Source organism: Colius striatus, chromosome 15 (assembly GCF_028858725.1).
Source record: "Colius striatus isolate bColStr4 chromosome 15, bColStr4.1.hap1, whole genome shotgun sequence".
In the NCBI taxonomy this organism is placed as follows: Eukaryota; Metazoa; Chordata; class Aves; order Coliiformes; family Coliidae; genus Colius; species Colius striatus.
This window is the reverse complement of record NC_084773.1, coordinates 20,768,216-20,788,646: the sequence shown is the minus strand read 5'-3', so window position 1 is coordinate 20,788,646 and position 20,431 is coordinate 20,768,216. Positions and strand designations below refer to the sequence as shown.

The following is a 20,431-nucleotide window of genomic DNA, read 5'->3' as shown; positions in this document are numbered from 1 at the left end:
AACCCAAGTACATTGCTTTTAAACAGAAACAATAACTGTTCCCCTAAAGGCACCCCCAGCCTGGGTTACAATTCTTACCTCTACTTCCCACAGGGCTTTAGAACTGGTTGCAGAGGTGGCCGACTGTCTCCCCGTCGTTCTCAGGAACACATGCTGCTTCTTCCTGTGCTCGTCACAAGTCAGAAACTTCTCCTGCTCTGCATGGAACAGTCTCACCACATCCCCCTGTCAAAGCCCAGACAGCATGATCAATACAGACAGGAGCCATCAGTGAACAAGTTACAAGCAAGTAAGGTTTTGAGTCTTACCCCTTTGAGAATGTCATCTTTGTTATCACTCCATTTCATGAAGAGAACTATTTTCCAACTTGTATTGCAATTCACAGAGTTGACCTAAGAGGAGAATTCAAACCATTAGCCCCACTGCCTTGTGCTCTGCACAAGCCACTGCCTGTCTTTTTTCCCAGTTTTCAACAGAATTCTGCAGTCCCTGTTGCATTACCCAAGAGAAGAAAAGTCCCTTCTGGAGGAACAAGTAACTACCAAGCTGACAAATCACTTCAAACACATCACTGTGTCGTGACTCCTGATTTAGGGAGAATCTTATTTTTAGCCAGTCAGGCAAGAGATCAAACTCAAACCTCTGGTCCAGCACCCAGCAGACATGAGACAAACCCACTCCTTTACAAAGCCGCTGATTAACAAGGTAACAGTTCCTAAACAATGCCACAGGTACCAAACAACTTGATGATTTCCATAAAACAAGCTCAAGCAGCTTAGCTGAAACTCAGAGAGGTTTGCAGAGAGACTCCAGCTGTGCCAGTCTGCCCTTACCTCATTGCAACCCGGATTGTCAACCAGCTGGTGGCTACTGGCGTGGAGCGGCTGGCCAGCGTTGACAGGATTCAGGACTACTTTGTCTCCAATGACAACCTGGAGGTAAGAGCAGCATGAGAGAAATTTGTACTCTGAGAGTGCTTTTTCTTTCTCCTCTTAATGGAAGTGACTGAAGTAAATCACCTCCATGCAGTTTGGAGAGATGCCAGTCTGAGAACCAGGATCCTGTTGGTTTCAGAGTTTGGCTCACCATATTCAGCCATGCAGGCAGAAAAAACTCAACCCCACAGTACTGGACTTAGAGGCTTGCAGAAGAAACACAGGCTGCAATTCTGGCCACTAATCTAGCTGCTGCTTTCCATGAAGTTGTGTCATTGGTTAATATGTAACAAGTAACTCTTACAGCAAAACGTCAGCCAAAAGTCCTCCTCCTCCAAGATGCACTTTCATCTGTAACATCAGGATCTTGGCCAGGCTGGCACATGACTCAAAACAAATGCAGTTTGTCAGACAGCAAAGGTCCTGTTCTTCCCTTCTACTGGGGGAAAGGCTTAAACTAAACACCAAAAAGTATTGAAAAGAATTATTCTGAGTGATAAAGTGTCTTAGTGGCCACCAAGACTGTGCTTTGGTCTCACTGTGGGAGTGTGTCTGTGGAAAGGAACAGTACATCAGAATATATAGAGCTTGTCTACAAGAGACATCATCCCCACTCAATAAAGGTCACAGCGTTCAGGCGCCAAACATACCTGGACTATACCCACAGCGAATCTTATTACCTACCTCCTGCTTTTAGGCAGATAGTACACTCAGGTGACTCAGATTTTGTAAGAAAGAGATTAAGAGATTAAAATGGTCATGCCTTTACTTTACAGCCACTTCCTTGCCAGACTGACCATGAATGGGATCATTTAACCCCATTATTGCATCTTTCCTCATACAAAACACGGATGATTTTTGATTCCAAACGGACAGCACTGAAAACCAAGATGTCAGTTATCTATTCCTGATCTACTGAAGGAATTCAGCACTTCCTACCATTTTGGATTGGGCAGGAATTGTGAAGAGCTGGCATAATTAGGTCCCATATTCCTTCCAACATTAAATCCTTCCACGTTTCCAAAATACAAGTTACCATAGCAATGTTCCTCCCCCTCGTGACAGCATAGGAAAAAGGTTCTTCCTGCAACATCATGCACTAAAAGATCTGTGCATTTCATTAATTGCAAGACAGGCCTCCTGAAACAAGCTCTGCCAAGCTGTGCACAGAGCCATAAGTGAAGATACTCCTCTTGGCACTTACACTGTCTCCAATGGAACGCAGTTTGTAGAAAGGCTGGATGTAGAACCAGGAACCTTCATTTCCAGCTTCATCCAAGGTGACCCTCATAGCATTCTTCTCTAGCAGAGCTGGAAGCCTCTTATTTACTGTTAAGTATTTGTTACTTTTTAAATGAAGTAGCTAGAATAAGAATTAGAGTTCAGTTCTAAGAATGCCCATTTTTCCTCCCCTCAGCAGTGAGGGAGTGTAAGAGAGCTACAACACTATACAGCAATTGAAATGAAAACTAAATTACACAGAAACACTGATCAATTCAGGTACAATTTCACCCACACTTCTTTAAACATACAGTCCCACAGCACAAAACAACTTCTGCTAAGCCAACCATCCCTTCTCCAGCAAACAATAAACAGAAATGTGTTGATGTTTGTAGTCCAGTCAGAAATGGCTGTTGTCATTTTTTCTTTCATCACAAAAAGTAGGGTTTTTCCCTCAAACATGCAGGCCAATAGCATTCTTAATTCAGCCAAGGCAGTCACCTCCCTGCTCATCCTCCATCAGGTTGCTCCAAGCACCCTGCAACTGCTTCAAAGGGCAGCCAACTAATTTCTCCTTGCAACAAGCAAGGAGCAGAGGCTGCCTTGGGCTAAGGCACTTCCTCTGGCTGGTACCCTGACAGCAGAGTAAGATCAAATCATTTGTAGAGGAATTCCTAAGGCTCAAGATGCTCAGGGAACTATCCCCACTTCTCTGGTGGAAGTAGGTCTGCTTTGGTTGCAGAGTGAACCCACAGCTGCGCTGTGTTACGTTCCCCACTTACTGCAGATCTGTCTCTTCATTATGCAGTTATTGGACTTCCCATCTTTATTGGGTTTGATGCATTCTTGGTTTTATTTGTTCATTTCCTGGGACCTACCACTTCCTTTGCTTCAGTGGATTGCAATTACTTACATGGCTTGATTTTCCCTCTCTGTGACAATTTACCACTCCAAGAGCCGACACTGGATTGTGAGAGGCCGTATCTGGCCCTGTCCAGTGCCTGGGTCATTTCCACACAAACCCAACACATGCAGAGAGCTGAAGTCACATTGAGCAGGGGAGTCAGAGCAGAACCCCATACAGCCCACCTGAATAACGTTGCCGTACTGGATGACTGTTCCCAGCAGTTTCCTGTTTTCTGTTTCATTCTGTTTCTTTTCCAGATCTGCTGCATGCTGAAATTGAAGGAGAACAACTCGGTTGGTGATTGTTTATAGAAAGGGTGCCCAAACACTCGAGGTTCTTTAAGATTACTCCAGAGAACTGGTACAACACTGAGCATCTGAAACAGTACAATTCCCTTTTTCCAACTTCCAGCAATGTCATTTCCAAACCCCCTTTTCAATTGTTTAAGAATATAAACATACACCATTTAAGTAATCTCTAATTTGGGTAGCAAACAGAAGACGAAAAACTCAGCCAAGACAGAAGACAAGCCACGAGAAGACAATCCACCTATGTAGGGAAGGTGAAAAGGGATGGGTAACACTTCGAGCCAGGAAGACTGCACTCCTTCCTACTGACTTCTGTACACATTGAAAGGAAAGGACCTCAGCTTTGGATCTTAATTTTGCTTGGCCAATGCAAGCCCCAACTTTTCCACAGCTTCTCCCTTTATGGTGACTGTTACTATCTTCATCACACAGCAGGATTACATAGAAGACAGTTACAGCTCCAAGTACGTGAGTTCCCAACTTCCCAGCAGCACAGAGTCTGTCCTTCATGAGGCTGAAGGATACTCTGTGCCACGTTATAGACTGGCTATGAAAATGCAGCTGGGCATTCCAGTATTGCATCAACATGGAAATAAAAGGGAAAGCCCTTGTAAAACTGAATGACCTCAGGGATACATCATTCTGTTGAGTAACCTCATTTGTAACGAGACTCATTTTTAAAACCAATGAGCTGTTTTGCCCAGGTCGGTTTTAAACCATTTAATCTGGGAAAGAAATTCTCTCTTACTTTACATGAAGGATGACTTTTCATGTAAAAAAAAATCTCTATTTGCTTTAACTGATAGCTGGTGCTAGAAAGTAATTTAACACTTGACTGTTTTTTGGAGGATAAGCACCACTGTTTGTGGTTTGGTTCTTAGATCTCAAGGACTACAGTAGGTCCAGGTTTCTCCCCGAAGGAGCAAGTGCCCACAGTTCCTAACTGTATTAAGGTAAAGTAATGACACCACAGGACAAAGTTTGGCTACTGCAAAGGAATAAAGCCTTTTAAAATGTCAGCATCTTCAGCTTACACAGCATGTGCTATTTTTAGCAGCTAGGCTAGGTGTGATGGCTGGCTCGTGCTTTCCAATTCAAAATTACATTCAGAAATAAGACAGAGCTTAATTTTCTCTTTGTGACTGAAATGCAACTTTTTTTCACTTGATTTCCAAGTGTTCTGTCAAGAGAAAGTTTGATCAGGACACTCTCAACAGCAACCCGGGACGTTGGGACCTCTCTGCTCTGCCTGCACTGGATGGGCTGCCACATCTGCAATGAAGAACATCGTGTATCCCGTGAGAACACGATTAAGCCTTCAGACACATTCCAACAGCTCACAGCAAAAGTGTCAATCGTTCAAGGAAAAAGAATCCTTTTCTCTGGCCACTAGATGTCAGCTCCTCAACCAGAGCTGATTCTTGATACCAAAGAAAGACAAGTGTCCCAGATTTTAAATCCCTTAAATGGCATTAACTTAAAATAACATGACCTCAGCATTGAGTGCTCCACAGCAGACAATAAATTCCACCAGCACACAAACAGAAGCCAAAAAAGGGAAGTGATGCTGACCACATCACCAATTTTGCTAGAAACTGTATGAAATCTAGTAAGGGGAAGAGCTAATAACTGTATGCACATGTTTGAGGGCACAGCCTCTCCCAACACAGTAAAACACTCGTGTTTGTCATGGTGTGTATCCCATGTGCCAGTAAGTGGAAATGATGACACGTGTACCCATGTGATTGGCACAAAAAGAGGTTCTGATAAGTGAGCACGTACATGGGATCAAACTACTTCAGAGCCATGCACCAGCCCCAAGTTACTGCAGACCTGATCTGGTACATGCTACGTGAAGGATTAGCTTTCATGTCAAAATGATGCATGTCATAAAATCTCCAAGGTAATTTTAGATTACTCAAATCCTCTCAGCAAACCAAGCAAGCACTTCATGCACGCTGGTACCTTTCTGTACAAACATCACTCAGCTGGGGCTAAATGCTGGAAAAATCTAATCCTGTATTTCCCTGGGGTAAAGAATCAGACAAATAGGAACAGATCCCTAACACCTGAAGTGCCTTGCACCGAGTAAAGAGGAGACAGCTTCAAATGACATTGCAATCCAGGGCAGTTACACAGAATCTTTGTTCTGTGTGACACAATATTTTGGCCCATACTTCCTCTTCAAATCCACGAACTCACCCACATAACCTATGGGCAGAAACTCTCCCCTTCCCTTATACACTAGGAAAGCACATCCCAGAATCACCCACTCCCCAAAGCTTGCTGGCACAGGCTACCTCCCTTATCACCACTAAAGGGGCAGGAGAAATGCAGCACAAGTGAGGGACCTTTGTGCTGCAGCCAGTACCAAAATAGCTTTCTCCCTGCCAAGTTGATACTTCTAGGTTATAAAATTATGTTTTTCAGAAGCGAAATGAGTCAAACAGTCATCCTTTGTGAAAGGCAAGGCAGCCATATGGCAATCAGCAAATGACACTCTCCTACAGGGCCATTTTGTGTTTCAGTCTACAATGAGCTTAATATAGGCTTAAAGGAACTAAAAATATTTGGAATTGTAATTTTGACATGAAGTACTCTAGCTATGTAATTTTAACATAAACATGGAGTTTATTTAACTCTAAAGTCAACAGATGGTATTTAAGTTAAGTTGGCTTTTTTTTTATGTAGGAACTCTAAAAACAGCAATCATCTGCCTTACTGGGTTCTCAGCTGCTGAATGTCAACATTTTACCCAGAAAATATTAAATATTGCAAGTTAATAAGGAAGGAGAGGCTGTCTGGCCTTATAATTACTCGTAATTACCCATCAACCTTTACATGTATCGACAGCAGCTATGCCTGAGGAATCCCAATAGATTTATCAGCCCGGTAGCTCAGATGCAGCAGCAGAGCTATCGCCCGCGGCTGCCCACGTCAGGATGCGACGCCCAAGGAGCTTCTGCTCCGTGGAGTTGTTTGAAGGCTCCTATATTTATGTTGTTACCACCCAACATGCTCACGTGGAGCAGGTTAATGGCAGGTTAATGACAAACACTTGAACGGCTACCGTGACGCTGACCCGCTGTCACAGAGTGGTACAGGGACACGCTGACCTTGAGCAGCATCTTGTCCTAAGAGGCTGTTTAAAGAGTTAGATCTCAGTGAATGTCTCAAGAGGAGCCCTGTATACTGGTTTCCATGCACTTTCTTGGTGTCTCCCAGCTGACTGTGCCAAGTTGGCTGGAAGCACTTATTCCATGCAGTAGGGATGAGCGCTGTGATGGTCAAAAGGAGCCTGAACAGGGATACTCACGTGCAGCTTATTGAGTAGCACAGCATCCGTTGTGCTGTTAGCTCCTGGCTTTGCTGCCTTCCAGAACTGCTTCTGAGCCGAGTACCGGTTCATGGGACATAGTTTGAACAGGCAATCTATACAAACAGACGAAAGAAACACAGAGATTGCTTCAGCCCTTCATAATTAACTGGATTTTGTGTTGCTAACATTGTCCAAATACTCCAGCAGCAAGGAAAGGTTTATAAACAAACTCCAAAAAGCTCTTGATCAGACAAATGTATTTTTGAGTAAGAGGAATGCTGCCCTGTGAATGACAAAAATTAACTGTTGCTGCCAAGCATCTGATGCAAGACTAGGAAATTTATAACTTGTCCCAGTCAAAAATGCTACCATACTAAAATGGTAACACATTTCAGTGCTTTCCCAGGCAAACAGATCCGTTTTACGCACTTCCAGTGCTTAGTTTCTCTGCTTGAGCAGGTGTGCTACCGTGCTGTGCTACACAACTCCCACCAACATCATGTAACCTACACAGCTCACCTTGGGTTGGGGGCCTCTGGTTTGAATCTCCTTGCTGTTGCTAGTTTCATTTTTAAATCACATCCCTCATATTGCCAGGGAAAATGAGGCACAAAGAACTGTAGAAACTCACCTAATAAAGTAGCAGCAGCATGAAATAGCCCCAAATAAAGCACAGACATTCAAAGCACAGCCCGAGGTAACAGTAAACCCTTCGGGGTGTCAGGTTCTTTACCCAGTCCCTTGACACAGTTTACTTAACCTTCTGCCTGGCAAAAGCCAAGAATTACAGCTCATTAGTCTTATTTTAAGATGCATTTTTATATTAGCTGCTAAGTTATCAGTAATAAAACCAAATTAGCTGCGTTTGCTATTTTTCCTCTTCTCTGTTGCTCAGCAACCCAAGGCGCAAAAACATAAATTAGGCTATTCACAGGCAGTGCCTCGAGTAGCAGCTTAGAAGTTTAAACAAAGTGCCAAAAAAGCCAGAAGGCTGTTCTCAGTGCCTCTTTGGCAATGGGGAGGATACAAGACTTCAGGCTTCTAATTCCCATGGTATTTCTCGAGGCTCCTAGTGTATTGTTACAGGCAAGCACTGCTATCAGGGAAGGAGCAAGCTGAGGAGAGACCTGCCTGGGAGTCTGAACAGCTCATGGCCAACAGACACACTGGATGCACAGCAAACCAAAAGGGGAAAATCCTACACCAAAGACAAGCCATTTCAGTGCTACAGGGGATGAGCCCCACTGAAGACAGACCTCCATAATTTTGCCCTGGGATGCCATTTGACATAGCCATTTTCAATCTTTTCACGCCTTTCTTAACAAAAAGATCTATTTGATGTCCCTGCCTGCCTGCCTAATCCATCCTCAAAGCACATTAGAGCACACCAGGCAATATCAAACACCTCTCACTGAAGCGCAAAGGTCTGAGGGTATGTGGAAGGAGATTTCATTGCATTTATCCAGAAATACCTCCACTTTGACACTACTAGCTTTCAGCTTCTGAACTAACATGAAAAGTGGAAAATGAAGTGCAAACCACACTTTCCAGGTTTGCTCTCTTCACTGGATTTTTCATTTACATAAAGATGATTCACAAAGATTGACAGCACAGAAGAGATTCAAAAAGCCACTGCAGGCTGGCACTTTAAGCTGAGACTATGCATTGTAAGCAACACACCAGTCACAAAAACTTTCTATTTTTGCTTAAACCATCAGTTCCCACAATGACAGCAATTAACACACAGAACTGCACAGAAGAATTAATTGTATGCTAGATTTAGTCACAGCACAAGTGTGCTTTTTTCCTTTCTTTTCAGTCAAGAAAGTTGTCAAGTTAGGCTTAACTTCTAAACTGTTAGCTGCAAGCAACCCCCTCTCTTCCCTGCAGCACAGGAGAGAGGTCTACAAGGGTTTGACCTTGTCCAACGCTAGAAGGCAAAACACAGTATGTTTTTCTTAGGTTTTCTTCCTAGCTACACAGCTACAGATCTAAAACAAACAATGAGAAGAACCCAACTGTGGATTTTTTTTTCCCCTAGTATTTGTCCTATGAAATCTATTTCTTAAGTGGCTCAGGAGTTAAACAGCCTCACTCACCTTGATGTGACCACCAGAGGCTGGTTAGTACCAAAGGCATTTCACACCATGGGCCAAACTACATGAACTTTATGGCCAGAATACTTTCAGATCTCCAGGTTCCACAGGCTTATAAATCCACTACTTGTCAGGCACTAGACTTATGGAAGTTACACCCATTTCTAACAGATCCAAACCAAAGCCAAATCAGGCGAAACAATCAGCTGTTTGCTGTGATCTTAGATTCACATAGGAAAGGTGATAAATAAAGCCATTACTGCAAAGTAATTACATCTTGCTATACATTGTTCACTGAATATTAACCAGGAAGGAGTGCATTTTCCTTTCAGATCTTCATGATATACCATGACAAAGGGCAGAACTGCACAGCAAGTGTAAAAATAACCCCCTACGTAACAGCTGATGAAACAAGCACACATCATCAAGCCCCAGTGCTGAGCAAACGTCCTGCAGGGAAAGGGGATTGTTGAATTGTATACTACCCCATCACGGATGATGAATGCACATTACAGGGACACAGACTAAATGTGTTTTAAATGCCTCCAAGCTAAATCTTTTGCCAGCAGTTGCTTTGCATCTTAATGAAATGGACTGAGTAAGACCATAATCACACCGTGTGACACACTAATGCTGTCACTGCTTGGACATTTACACCCGCCACATGCATTCCCACTACCTCATAAAAACATGGTAACTAAGGTTTGGTTACCTGTCCCAACATCTCAGAGAAATAGTCCAAATTAAGAGTACCTGAAGACTAGAAAATGTCACATTCTGAAGCACTCTGGGGTTCATGGGGTCACAGAATCTTCTTCCATGAAGAGAGAAACTTGCCAGCTCCGTGATGCCAACAGAAACTCTTCCTACCCCACGCTTTTCATTTTCTCTCTTTTCCATTTCCTGCTCTTGTACTTAGACTTTGCTCCTTTCTGCCCACTCAGTCTCCAAACTTCCAGCCTTTCCTGCCAGTCCAAGCAGTCAGATTCTCTATTTCCATCCCAACTGATGTGTTCACTTAAGCCCCAGCAGCTCCCACCATGACAGCAATGTACAGGTCTCACCTAGTACCTGAGGAGAGATTGTTTTGCCCAGACAATCCCCATTCCCAAACTTTTCCAACTTCATCACCCAAGGCACCTCACATTCCCAAAGCATAAGGAACCTGAACTTTACCAAGAAAAGGCTGGGGTTTTTTCCTCAACCATCAATATGGTGTTTTGCACAGCACTTTTTCGAAACACAGACTAAAGCAGCAAAACTCACAAAGCCTCAGGCTGGAAAAGCATGCCCTAAGGGAAACTCACAGCCAGCCTCGAGCCTCTGCAGCACTCCTACCTTCACTCTGTACTGAACACCAACTGCATTGCGTGGGGGCTGCTGGGCAAGGGGAAGTTCTCATACACAACTCATACCTACGCAGCTCCAGTCTTCCCTTTGGAGGTTTCCTCACCACTTGGGGCATCAAGTGCTGTTATGTCAATTCTACCCTCACTATACAAAGACAGCTCAGCAAGTTGCCCAACTGATGCTGCTGACTCCCAGAGCTCTTGGTGCTGCCTTTGCTGGGGGACAGCTGGACACCAGCCACTCTTTAAACTTTCCACCTTTGCTGCTTTGAGCGAGCAGCTCAGAGCAGGTTGGAGTTGCAGTACACCATTTTTCCTCACTCTGCCATCCTCTAGAGTGCTCGCTGCTAAATGATCTGAAAGTAGTTTTAGCTTCAGCCAGGCTGGTTGTGTAATACACCACTCATCATTTTTTCCAAATCTCCCCTGGCTATTTTAAGCATTTTGTAGAAAAGTCTTCACCAACTTTTCTGCAGTTAGAGAAAGAAGGCATCAAGAACTTTGCTGGCAACCAAAAGGTGTGTCGTTATTCCATGTTTTTTGAAACACAGACTCAGACTTTACAAAATGCCAACTGCAGGAAGGTAAGAGGCATGAAAAAATGTTTCCTCTCTCTCAAAAACCATACTTCAGAACACTTTGAGATGAGGGAAATCTATAAAGATGAAGATATTTAAGTAAGTCCCTTACAAAACCCACTGAATATTTAACACCAACACAGCTGTTTCTTCGTCACTTGGAAAAAAAAGCCCAAACTCCTTTCTGCACAGCAATACTAAAATTAAAGGAAAATTAGCAATTCCCTGTTGGAATTCAGCAGTTTCTCTTCAGACTTTTCTATACTTAGACACCTGATATTTCCCCAAGGCCAAAGCCTGCTCACAGCAGAGGATAAATATAAGGATAGTATGTTTTTATTTTAAATGTGAAAAATAGCAGCAAAGAAGATGAAAAAGTTACTTCTGGCAATGCTGGAAATCCTGCAAACAGAAACTCTGCACTGTGTATTTATGGAAGTTGCACAGCTTTAATACACTCACAGGGATGACAGCACTGCACAGGATAAAGGGATTATTTATTTAAAAACAAAATGAAAGCCTCTTTAGTGTTTAAGTGAAATATTTTCATGCAGGAGGCAAACAGAATAATACAAAATGTATATATTCACAGGCAAGTTTCGCCTCCTCAGAAGCTCTTGGATTACTACATCATCTGTTTCTATACTTGCTCCTTTTGAGGTTTCAAATGAATAGATGACAGCCTAAGAGGTTCAAAGAATATAGAACAAAAGCAGCTACAGAAATGTGTTGATTATTAATCAGTCCTGCATTTCCATAAAGAGGGAGGGGGGAAAAAAAAGAATCTGATGCTACTGAAACGACTGCTTTTGTGATGACATCCTCACATTTCCCTTTTGCAGCAAACAAGCTTTGCTGGGAGCACAGCAAACCATCTGAAACCATAGTTGTTGGGAGGCGCTGAGCACTGGACCTGCTGTCCCAGCAGAGCATCCACAGCTCCAACACAGGAAAACAAACCTCAGCTCCACACCTTAAGCCCGGTGGAAGAAGATGAAGTCAAATCTCATGTTGCAAACAGTTTGGCCATGCCACTAGTGGGGAAAGTTTTAGGGTAGGTGAAAAGGTCATTTCTACTGCCAGCCCAAAGATCTTGTCACAAGCACGTTCACCATTGCAAAGCAATTCAATCAATTCAGGTTTCAAACACTGAACTAATTACATGATGAGATGTATTAGAGGTTTGTGCTGCTGTGAAGTCTCCTACCTGCCTTTTGCATGCCATTGCATTTGACTCTTTCAAGGGCTTTCTGTGTGTTTCTTTTTAAACCAGAATAAAGGAGGAAAAAAATCACCCTTGCAACCACCATTTAAACGGAGAGCACACATGATTTCTGTTCTAAATATATTTTAATGTTAAAATAGCCACCTGCAATTTGTATCTGCAAGAGGTGAGGGTAAGCACCTCCCTGCCATTGTACTCACGCACAGTTCTACCAATGGAAACCGCTACTTCGTTTTGTCAAGCTTTAACAACACAGGGAGTAATCAAACTGTTATTAACTTAGAGTTGATGTATCAGACCAAAGGGAGAAGACTGCAACAGTCATTTTAGAGAGTGAAAAATCACACAGGTGAGAGCTGGACAGTGAATATCGATGCCTGCTGAACCAACAGTGCTCATTAATGCAACATTACGTAAAAAGCAATGGCTTTTTGAGCACAACTTAGCATCTGCACCCTCACAACTCTGTAACTTTACACTAATAAACATCGTTCTTTACCCCATGTCTCGAGGTAAAATAAGAACAACCAATCACAACACTACAAGCAAACATCCTCAAAGGACCTCCAGACCACAACGGCAGCAAAGTGCCCCTAAAACTACCAACAGACTAAGACTGAGAAATGCACCTTTAAGTAAACATCTTGGGTACCAATGAGTTCAGAATACACCAGTGTTTGTTTTATTTCTGCATGTAACCTCTTTGGTCTCCTTCAGAAAGAAAACTGCTACTCGAAAAGAGAGAAATATTTAGACACTGGATACACAGGCGGTTGCAAAAGGAAACATTCGCAGGAAAGACCAGCTTCGTTTTCAGTCTCTGGTACGAGCACCCCTGCGTGAGGATGCTTTGTGAAAACACAAAGCCAGGAAAGGACAGCAGCATAAGTAGAAAGAAAAAAAACACACTGATGCATTTAAGTAAAACATATCCTATTTGACAGTCAGGGCATCAGGGTAAATGAAGGAAAGCAAAACTGGCAGCGTCGTTGTTGCTGAGGAGCAGTAACGTGATGGATGATGCGTCCCTGGATGGGCAACTGTAGGGTCACAAGAGGACCATGAAAACAAGAAACCACAGAGTTGCCTCAGGGAAAATTTATGGATAGAGAGTAAATGTGTAAAGTATCCTTGAATGCATAAGTAACAAGTCTCATTTATGGACACAAAGGATGACTTAGACCAAGAGAAGCTACTTAAGAATAAACTCAAGCACCTTCAGAACATGTCAAATCACCATGAGGGCTCCTGGCTAGTAGCAAACACAAGCCAGAACAAAGCCTTGAGGGGAAAAGAAGAAAACCAAAACATCCTCAAGAGAAGCATCCATGATAGCACACACTAACTTGAGCTAATCCAGGGTCCCCAGGAAGCTACTGGTTTCAGTGAGTGTTTCCACTCTTGTTAGCTCATCTCATCTCTGGTCCAGCATCAAAACAAACCTAGATGAGTGCAAACCTTGTCAAGAGGCAAGTCCCAACGTGCCAACCCTTTCTCTCTCCCACAAGTACTGAAAATCAAGTTTTACACATTACAAGGAGAAGCATTTGTACTTTATATGAAGGGAATTCAGCACACTGAGTTGCAGAAGTGCTGTTGGGCAAACTCTTGCGGCTTTACTCTTTGTCCCAGCCTTGAGAGCTGCATTCCTAACTCGGGAAGCCACCCCCTATCTCCCTTTTAATAGTTTCCATGATAAATCTTCCTGTGAGGCACAAAACCACAAGTCTCAGAACATGAACCCTGGGACATTCTTCCTCAAAATCTTCAGCTCTTTTCAATCTCCATCAGCAGTGTTTTACCCCAGCAGCAAACCAAAGTGTATTCCTCTGCGTATTTCATTTCATTTTCACTGCCCACAGCCTGGAGTTCATTTTCACATTTGTTTTTTCACTTGTTCCTGCTTTTCTGGACTAAAGTCCCTGCTCAAAACAGGTCAGAAAGTGGGGGCAGGCATTGGGGAAGGGCTTGGACAGGTCGAGAACAGAAAGAATGAGAAAGATCAAATTTCAGCCCCCCTCTGAAATCATCAACGTTGAGCAGTATGGAAAGAGTACAGTTATTGGTCTGTGAGACTGAGCTGACGTGACTGCACAGCATAATAAAAGTCATTTCTATTTAAGAAAGCTTTGCATGTGTGTTGTAAGAAACGAGCCAGCACAGCATCACAAAAACCAAAAGGCATATTTTTCATCTCTTCAATAAAGTGCCTCGATTTTCAGCTTCTCAATGCATTGGGTTTACATAAAACCCTTATCGGCAGAAAAGAAGGTATAGGGAAGGTAAATATTTGATAGTTTCAGTCAAGTCTAGGTTGGAAGAACTGAAGAAATACTAAAACTGAATCCAGTTTAATATTCCTTAGGCTACTGAAGTGTTTTGGATCCTCCGCTTGAATGCTCATTTGTTTTTTTCCTTCCCAAACTCTGGCCCAACTGCCAATACCACAGGCTCACAGGACTGGCAGACCCTCAGAGAGCCTATGTAGCTCATCCCTCCCTCCCAAAGGCAGAATTACCTACACCTGCTCCATTCCTGACATAACTCCTCCAGTCACCTATTCCAGCACCACGCTATTCTATATCCAAGCTATTGATCTTCACAATTTGAGACCATTAAATTCTTTCCCTCTCTTTATGGGCACACAGAACTTCTCCCTCTCCCAGCAATACCTGCAGGCTCCCTCTGCCACACGTACTGAGATGCAAGACCAATAGGTCTTGTCCCTGACCATCACTCCTCTCTGGATTTGCCTGGCTGGCTCCTGTCTCTCTGGAAGGATGAAGTTCAGCAATGCTAAACAAGATACTTTACTTGAGGCTCTGCCAGGAAGTAAAATTGGAAAAAAAATAATTACTATGACTTTTGGCAATGATTCTTTTTATATATTGCAAGGCAGCAGTTGCCCTTTTTGGAACAGCACAGCATCAACAACTCCTAATCAGTGACTCCTGCAGTCCCTGGAGCCTTCCCTACCACACTGCTGCCCGTGCTCATCCTCCTCCTCCCTGTCACCTGAGTGCAGCCTTTGACATATGCCCTCACTGAACTGCAACACCTATTTCAGCTCATTTCTTCCATTTTCAGGGTAACTGTGAGTGAATTGCCAAGCTGGTGCCTCCTGCGTGGAGCCCGCAGAGGCCAGCCAGTGGTGACACACACAGTTACCAGCCACATGGCAGCAGACACCCAGTGCCATACTGGCAGCTGCCAACAGGACCTGGACCTTCAGGCTTCCAGTAGAATGGCTACAAATGGAGTTCAGCAGCAGTAGTTGAAGAGCTTTGCAAAGCAAAGGTAAGTGCAAAAAGCTCTCAACTGTGCTGTTCTCCCAGGCAAACAGAACAAAACACCCGTGGCTGCAGCTGTTTTCTAAGGCTGAAAGCTTTATTCCTTTCTTTCTATAACTAGGCTTGGCTTGAGTCTTTCACTTCACTTACTGAGGCCCTCTCCCTCTCTCTACTTTAAACAGTCACCATCCTTTTGGCAGGAGACCAGAGACGCTCTTGCTGAAGCCTATCAAATGATACTACTCAAATCTGTCCAAGTTCACTGTGTTGCTGTACACCACTCCCCTTCTCAGGCACACAGCACAGGAGACGCCAGCAAATCGGGCAGCTGATGAAAACCTGACCCAGTCCACTGCAAAACAGTCTCAGCACTGAAGATCACACCCTGGTTGTCATTGTAAAGTAGGTAGATTGTGCCAACAAGGTATATATGCTGTAAACACAAGTGCTGCCATATAGTGCCTCTGCTCAAATTGTCTGCAGCAGCGTACCAGCGTAACCACTGCAGAGAGTAAAACACTTGGAGCACTTCTGAAAAGCATAATATTCCAGTTTGATAGCACTCAAGAGTTAAGCTATGCCAGCACTGCTGCTGAAACACAACCTACAGCTCTAGAGAGCAAAAATGAAAGTGGAAAACAGTCCCTAAACTAGTAAAACAGCCACTTCCAGGAGCAGCTTAAGAGCACTGCTTTACCAAATAAGGCAAGTGAGAGCTGGAAGCCAAAGCAGCAAAGCCATGTGGTATTAAAACAGCCAGACAGCTGGATAATAGAAATGTGAATAAGCCAGCTTCACTAGACCGGATTGCAACGGGAAGAACAAACGCTGAGCGAGCAGGAGCGGAAGCACAGGCTGCCAGCAGAGGCCTGCAGGCATTTCTCCCGTGGCAGGAGCCAGCAGCACATTCTCACCGGAGCTCAGCTCTGCTCTCCTGCACTGCAGCGCTGTCACCCTGAACAGGCACCGAGATCACAACAGCTTGTGTCTCACACACACGCTGACGGGGCATCTGCCATCACCTGAAGCGCCTGGCACCTGAGGGCAGGGTGTGTGCAAATCCATAACTCCCAATCCCACAAATGTGTATCCTAGAGCACAGAATCAGAGTCTCAAGGGCTGGAAGGGACCTCGAAAAATCACCCAGTGCAACCCCCATGCCTGAGCAGGACCATCTGCAGTAGGACACACAGAAACTCATCCAGGTGGATTTTGAACGTCTCCAGAGGAGACTCCACAGCCCATCTGGGCAGCCCCTGCCAGTACTCAACAGGGAGGGAGTTTTATCCCTTGTGTTTGCTTGGAACCTCTTCTGTTCCAGCTTGTACCCATTGCCCCTTGTCCTACCACTGGCCATCACCGAGAACAGCCTGGCTCCAGCCTCCTGACACCCAGCATCCACCCTTTACCTATCTGTAAACATGAATGAGGTCACCCTTCAGTCTCCTCCAAGCTGAAGAGTCCCAGCTCACTCATTAGGAGCAGTCAACATGGCTTTACCAAGGGGAAGTCACAGCTGACCAACCTGAGAGCCTTTTATGAAGCTGTGACCAGGTGGATAGATGGTGGTAGTGCAGTGGATGTGGCTTATCTCCATTTCACTACAGGATTTGACACCATCTCCCACAGCATCCTCACAGCAAAACTGAGAAAGTGTGGGCTGGATGATCAGGTAGTGAGGTGGATTGGTTGAAGGGAAGACAGATGTCACTATTTTATCCTGCTCTACTACTTCATTGTCTTCCAGAAAAATGAAGTAAAATACACTATCATCCATCTCTAAGGGATGTTTCATACAGGCTCCAAGAGCAAGCCTTTTGCAGAAATAAACACTCTGTGTTTAACTTGGTGTCTGCTTTCCAATGGACACAGCAGCCTCTAGGAGTCCTTGGTTTATCACAGCTCATCATGTCTCTGGAGAACAGGCTGTAAGAGCCTGCAGCAGGAACACCAGAACTTGATGCAATAAATCAAGAGGTTAAAACATACCTGTAAAGGAAACCATCGATTTCTTCAGCCTCCTGTCCAACTATTAAAGCAGACCAAGGAGTTTGTGTTTAGGTGCTGTAATTTCGTATGACAATGTCTGCCTTATTTCCCTGAAATCTCTGAGACAAGAGCAACCAAAAAACCCCCACTTTGCCAATACTACAATAAGAACATGCAAGAGATGGACCTCAGGGCTGCTCCTCCCTCTGTCACAAAAGCTGCCCCAGTGCAAACCAGAGCTCCCCTGTCCACACTCCCAGGTGCTCCACCTTTCCATTGGCCTTTCCAGTGCTCCCTCCAGCTCTGCAGCAGGCACATCAGTACTACTAAACCTGATGAGCACGGATTATCCCCCTGTGTGTTCACCCCTGAGTGCTGCCTGCTTCCCAAGCCAATTTACCTTCAAGAACACAATATTCATCAGTCATCAAATTTCTAAGTCTATTAACTGTGTCCTTCTCTCAGTGTGTGTGAATCAACAGATCCATTCACTTCAGTCCCCTCTCCTGCCAGCTGCAAAGAGATGATCAAATGTGCATTAGTGTGGCATTTGACAGTCACAGCTGGGAGGCCTCATAATCAACTGACAAACCAGAGGGGAACCAAAGGGACTATCAAACTTTTACCTATCACTACAGCGCTGAAAGCTTCTCCTTAACATTGCAACTCATGCATTTTCCCCAGCTTTGAATTGATTCTGGTGCTGGGTCTGTAATGAAGCCCTCAGACCATAACAATACTGCATCAAGGCATTTGTACTGCCAAGGGAAGCACCGAGAAGAAGCGAGCATTACCGTCTCGTCCCCCAGGCATCACCACTGCCACCACAATATAAATCCCTTCCTTTATTTGTTTCTGAAAAGTCTAGAGAAAATGAATGTGTTCAAACCACTTAATGCCACATCCATTACAAAACTTCCCTTTTCCATAAAGAACAATAACGAGGTATTTTCACTGTTTTAAGCCATCTTTCAAGCTGCCTTATTGATATCATGGTAACATATCAATCAGTGCAGAAGAAAGCTGTATTCAGAAGTGATGGATAGGCTGGTGAGAGCTATTAAATGACATCAGCTGCATCACTGTCTGAGCACATCCTACACTCATATCTGCACCGAGTCAGCACAGATAGTCATCTTGGACTACAGGTAGCACCTTTGTCAGTAGCCTCAAAACAGCAATAACCTTTACAGGTCAGAAAAATGCACTGGACTCCTAATGGTTTCTGCTCCTATTCCCTTCTCTGCCTTTATTTGTTTCAATCAGTCTCAGTTATTATTTGTGACAGAAGTGCATCCAAACTGTCTCCTAGCTGTGTCAGGTGGTGCAGCCTCTACCTCCAGACCTATGTCAGGTTTGTGCCCTGATTTTGAGGTTTCAATTTAATCAGGTTTCAGATGAATTTTCTTTTTCTACACAAGATCCTGGCATTCAGAAACAGCAGAAGCAACGAAAGCCCCTCAACCTTGTTCACATCCAACAGATCTGGCAATATCGATTTGCAGCTGTTGGTGTGCAGAGCAGCTGACAGCCACAGCACAGGCAGGTGAATGCCCTGGGTGAGGGGATGCCAGGGTCCTGCTCTGGCAGGGGGGTTGGACTAGATGATCTTTCAAGGTCCCTTCCAACCCTTAAGATTCTGTGAAATGGGGTCAAAGCAGCCCCACTCAAATGTGGTGCCATGGCCCAAAGAGTTCAGAGGCAGGACCTCTCTGGTTTCACAGACATGGAGAGTTTCAAGGATTACTGCAGCCTTCTCTGCTCTGCTGTAAATTTAACAGGAACCCACAGGAACTACATCAGCAGTGACATCTGAACATTGTTGTTTCACCTATTACAGTGTCAGTTGCTGTTTGCAGCCACTAAAAAATGGCCCTTGGCGCCGACAGCTACAAGAGCACTCAATGCACCACCCCAAGTCAGCTCTCCTGTGGAGGTCTGAAACAATGCTTTCTAGATTTATGACTTCAAAGGAAAATTGCAATAGTTAGACGTAGCACTTGACTCTGTTACTCATCTGCAGACCCCAGGGATAATTTTTACCCACAACAACTTCAAACACATGACTTCGGAAAGACACGTCCATCAGCTTCTTGAAGCAATGAGTAACTCTCTCACAATGACCTAGACATCAGCTATGAAAGATGGATTGCAAATATTCCTGATTCTGCCTGGGAGTTTGGAAATAAAGACTATTTCAGCAAACCCTAAATGAAACCTAGACCCTATCCCAAAGGCTTAATAGTGGAAAGTGCCAACTGTACTCATAAACTATCTGGATCTTATTCAAACTCAGTTATCTGAGCCAAGCAGAACACAAACTCCCCTCAGAACACCTGAGGATATGTATGTTATGCAAAACAAACCACTAAGTGACAAAGATGGGAAAATTACAACTAATTTCTGAGCTTTTGGATCTGGATGAGTACTGGGGACGTTCCTCGTTGACTTTCAGTTTACCGAGACACTCACAGTACCACAAGAAAGTCCCCAGAAGCAGTGGTTTCAACGTACTTGCCTGCCATGCCTCTGGATTTTTAACAGCTGAACTTTTGCAGATACCCAGCATGCCTTCTATATGTCCTTGGAGAATATTTTAAAAGCCTGCTGCTTCTCCATACAAGTACAGGAACAGCACAGCAGATACTTTCAGGCACAAATCCATTCTTTTCTTACTGAAGATCACTAGCAGTAGTGCACAGTAAGTTAAATGAAGAACTTTAAGAAAGCAGGATTATGAGACTTAACCTAAAGCTATTGGCTGGTACAAACTCACACACAGGGAATTACACTTCTATGATCTTCCACTGTCATGGAAACAGAAGACTACTAAAGACCTTAAGTAGTCATTAGTGCTTTGCATCATCCTGCAGTGTGGCAGCACAGGGGTGGGTGCTCCACCAGTCGTGTTTCCCATATTGGTCATTCAAAAGGTTTTGAAGGCTTTTGCAAGGTGAAGCCATGTCAAGCATGGTTAAAAACATTACCAAGACTCAATACTGCAAGAGAAACAGATGAGCTGCTCAAGGAAAACAGTGCAGAGCCGTGTGCACTGTATAGCAGCAAGTTTGAGCCAAAACCCTACTATGACTTTGTGAAAGTAATCACATTTATATAAGGAAGTATTGAGGCTGGAAGGGTGACAGTGGGCCACAGAGTAAGAACATAACAGGGTTTTTGTGTTCCATCCCTGGGCTTGCACTACTACAAACAG

The 20,431-nt window shown here is 44.1% G+C and overlaps 1 protein-coding gene across 1 annotated transcript in view; it reads right to left on the bottom strand.

Moving 5' to 3' along the window:
- Window positions 1–20,431, bottom strand: part of ITPR1 (inositol 1,4,5-trisphosphate receptor type 1) — a 174,669-nt gene that overhangs the window by 113,701 nt on the left and 40,537 nt on the right. The window contains exons 4-9 of the mRNA XM_062008420.1: window positions 6,688–6,803; window positions 3,246–3,332; window positions 2,140–2,298; window positions 834–932; window positions 309–392; window positions 79–225 (exon numbers count right to left, since the gene is read on the bottom strand). Of these exons, the coding sequence (XP_061864404.1) occupies window positions 79–225; window positions 309–392; window positions 834–932; window positions 2,140–2,298; window positions 3,246–3,332; window positions 6,688–6,803 (692 nt within the window). The remainder of the gene's footprint in view (window positions 1–78; window positions 226–308; window positions 393–833; window positions 933–2,139; window positions 2,299–3,245; window positions 3,333–6,687; window positions 6,804–20,431) is intronic.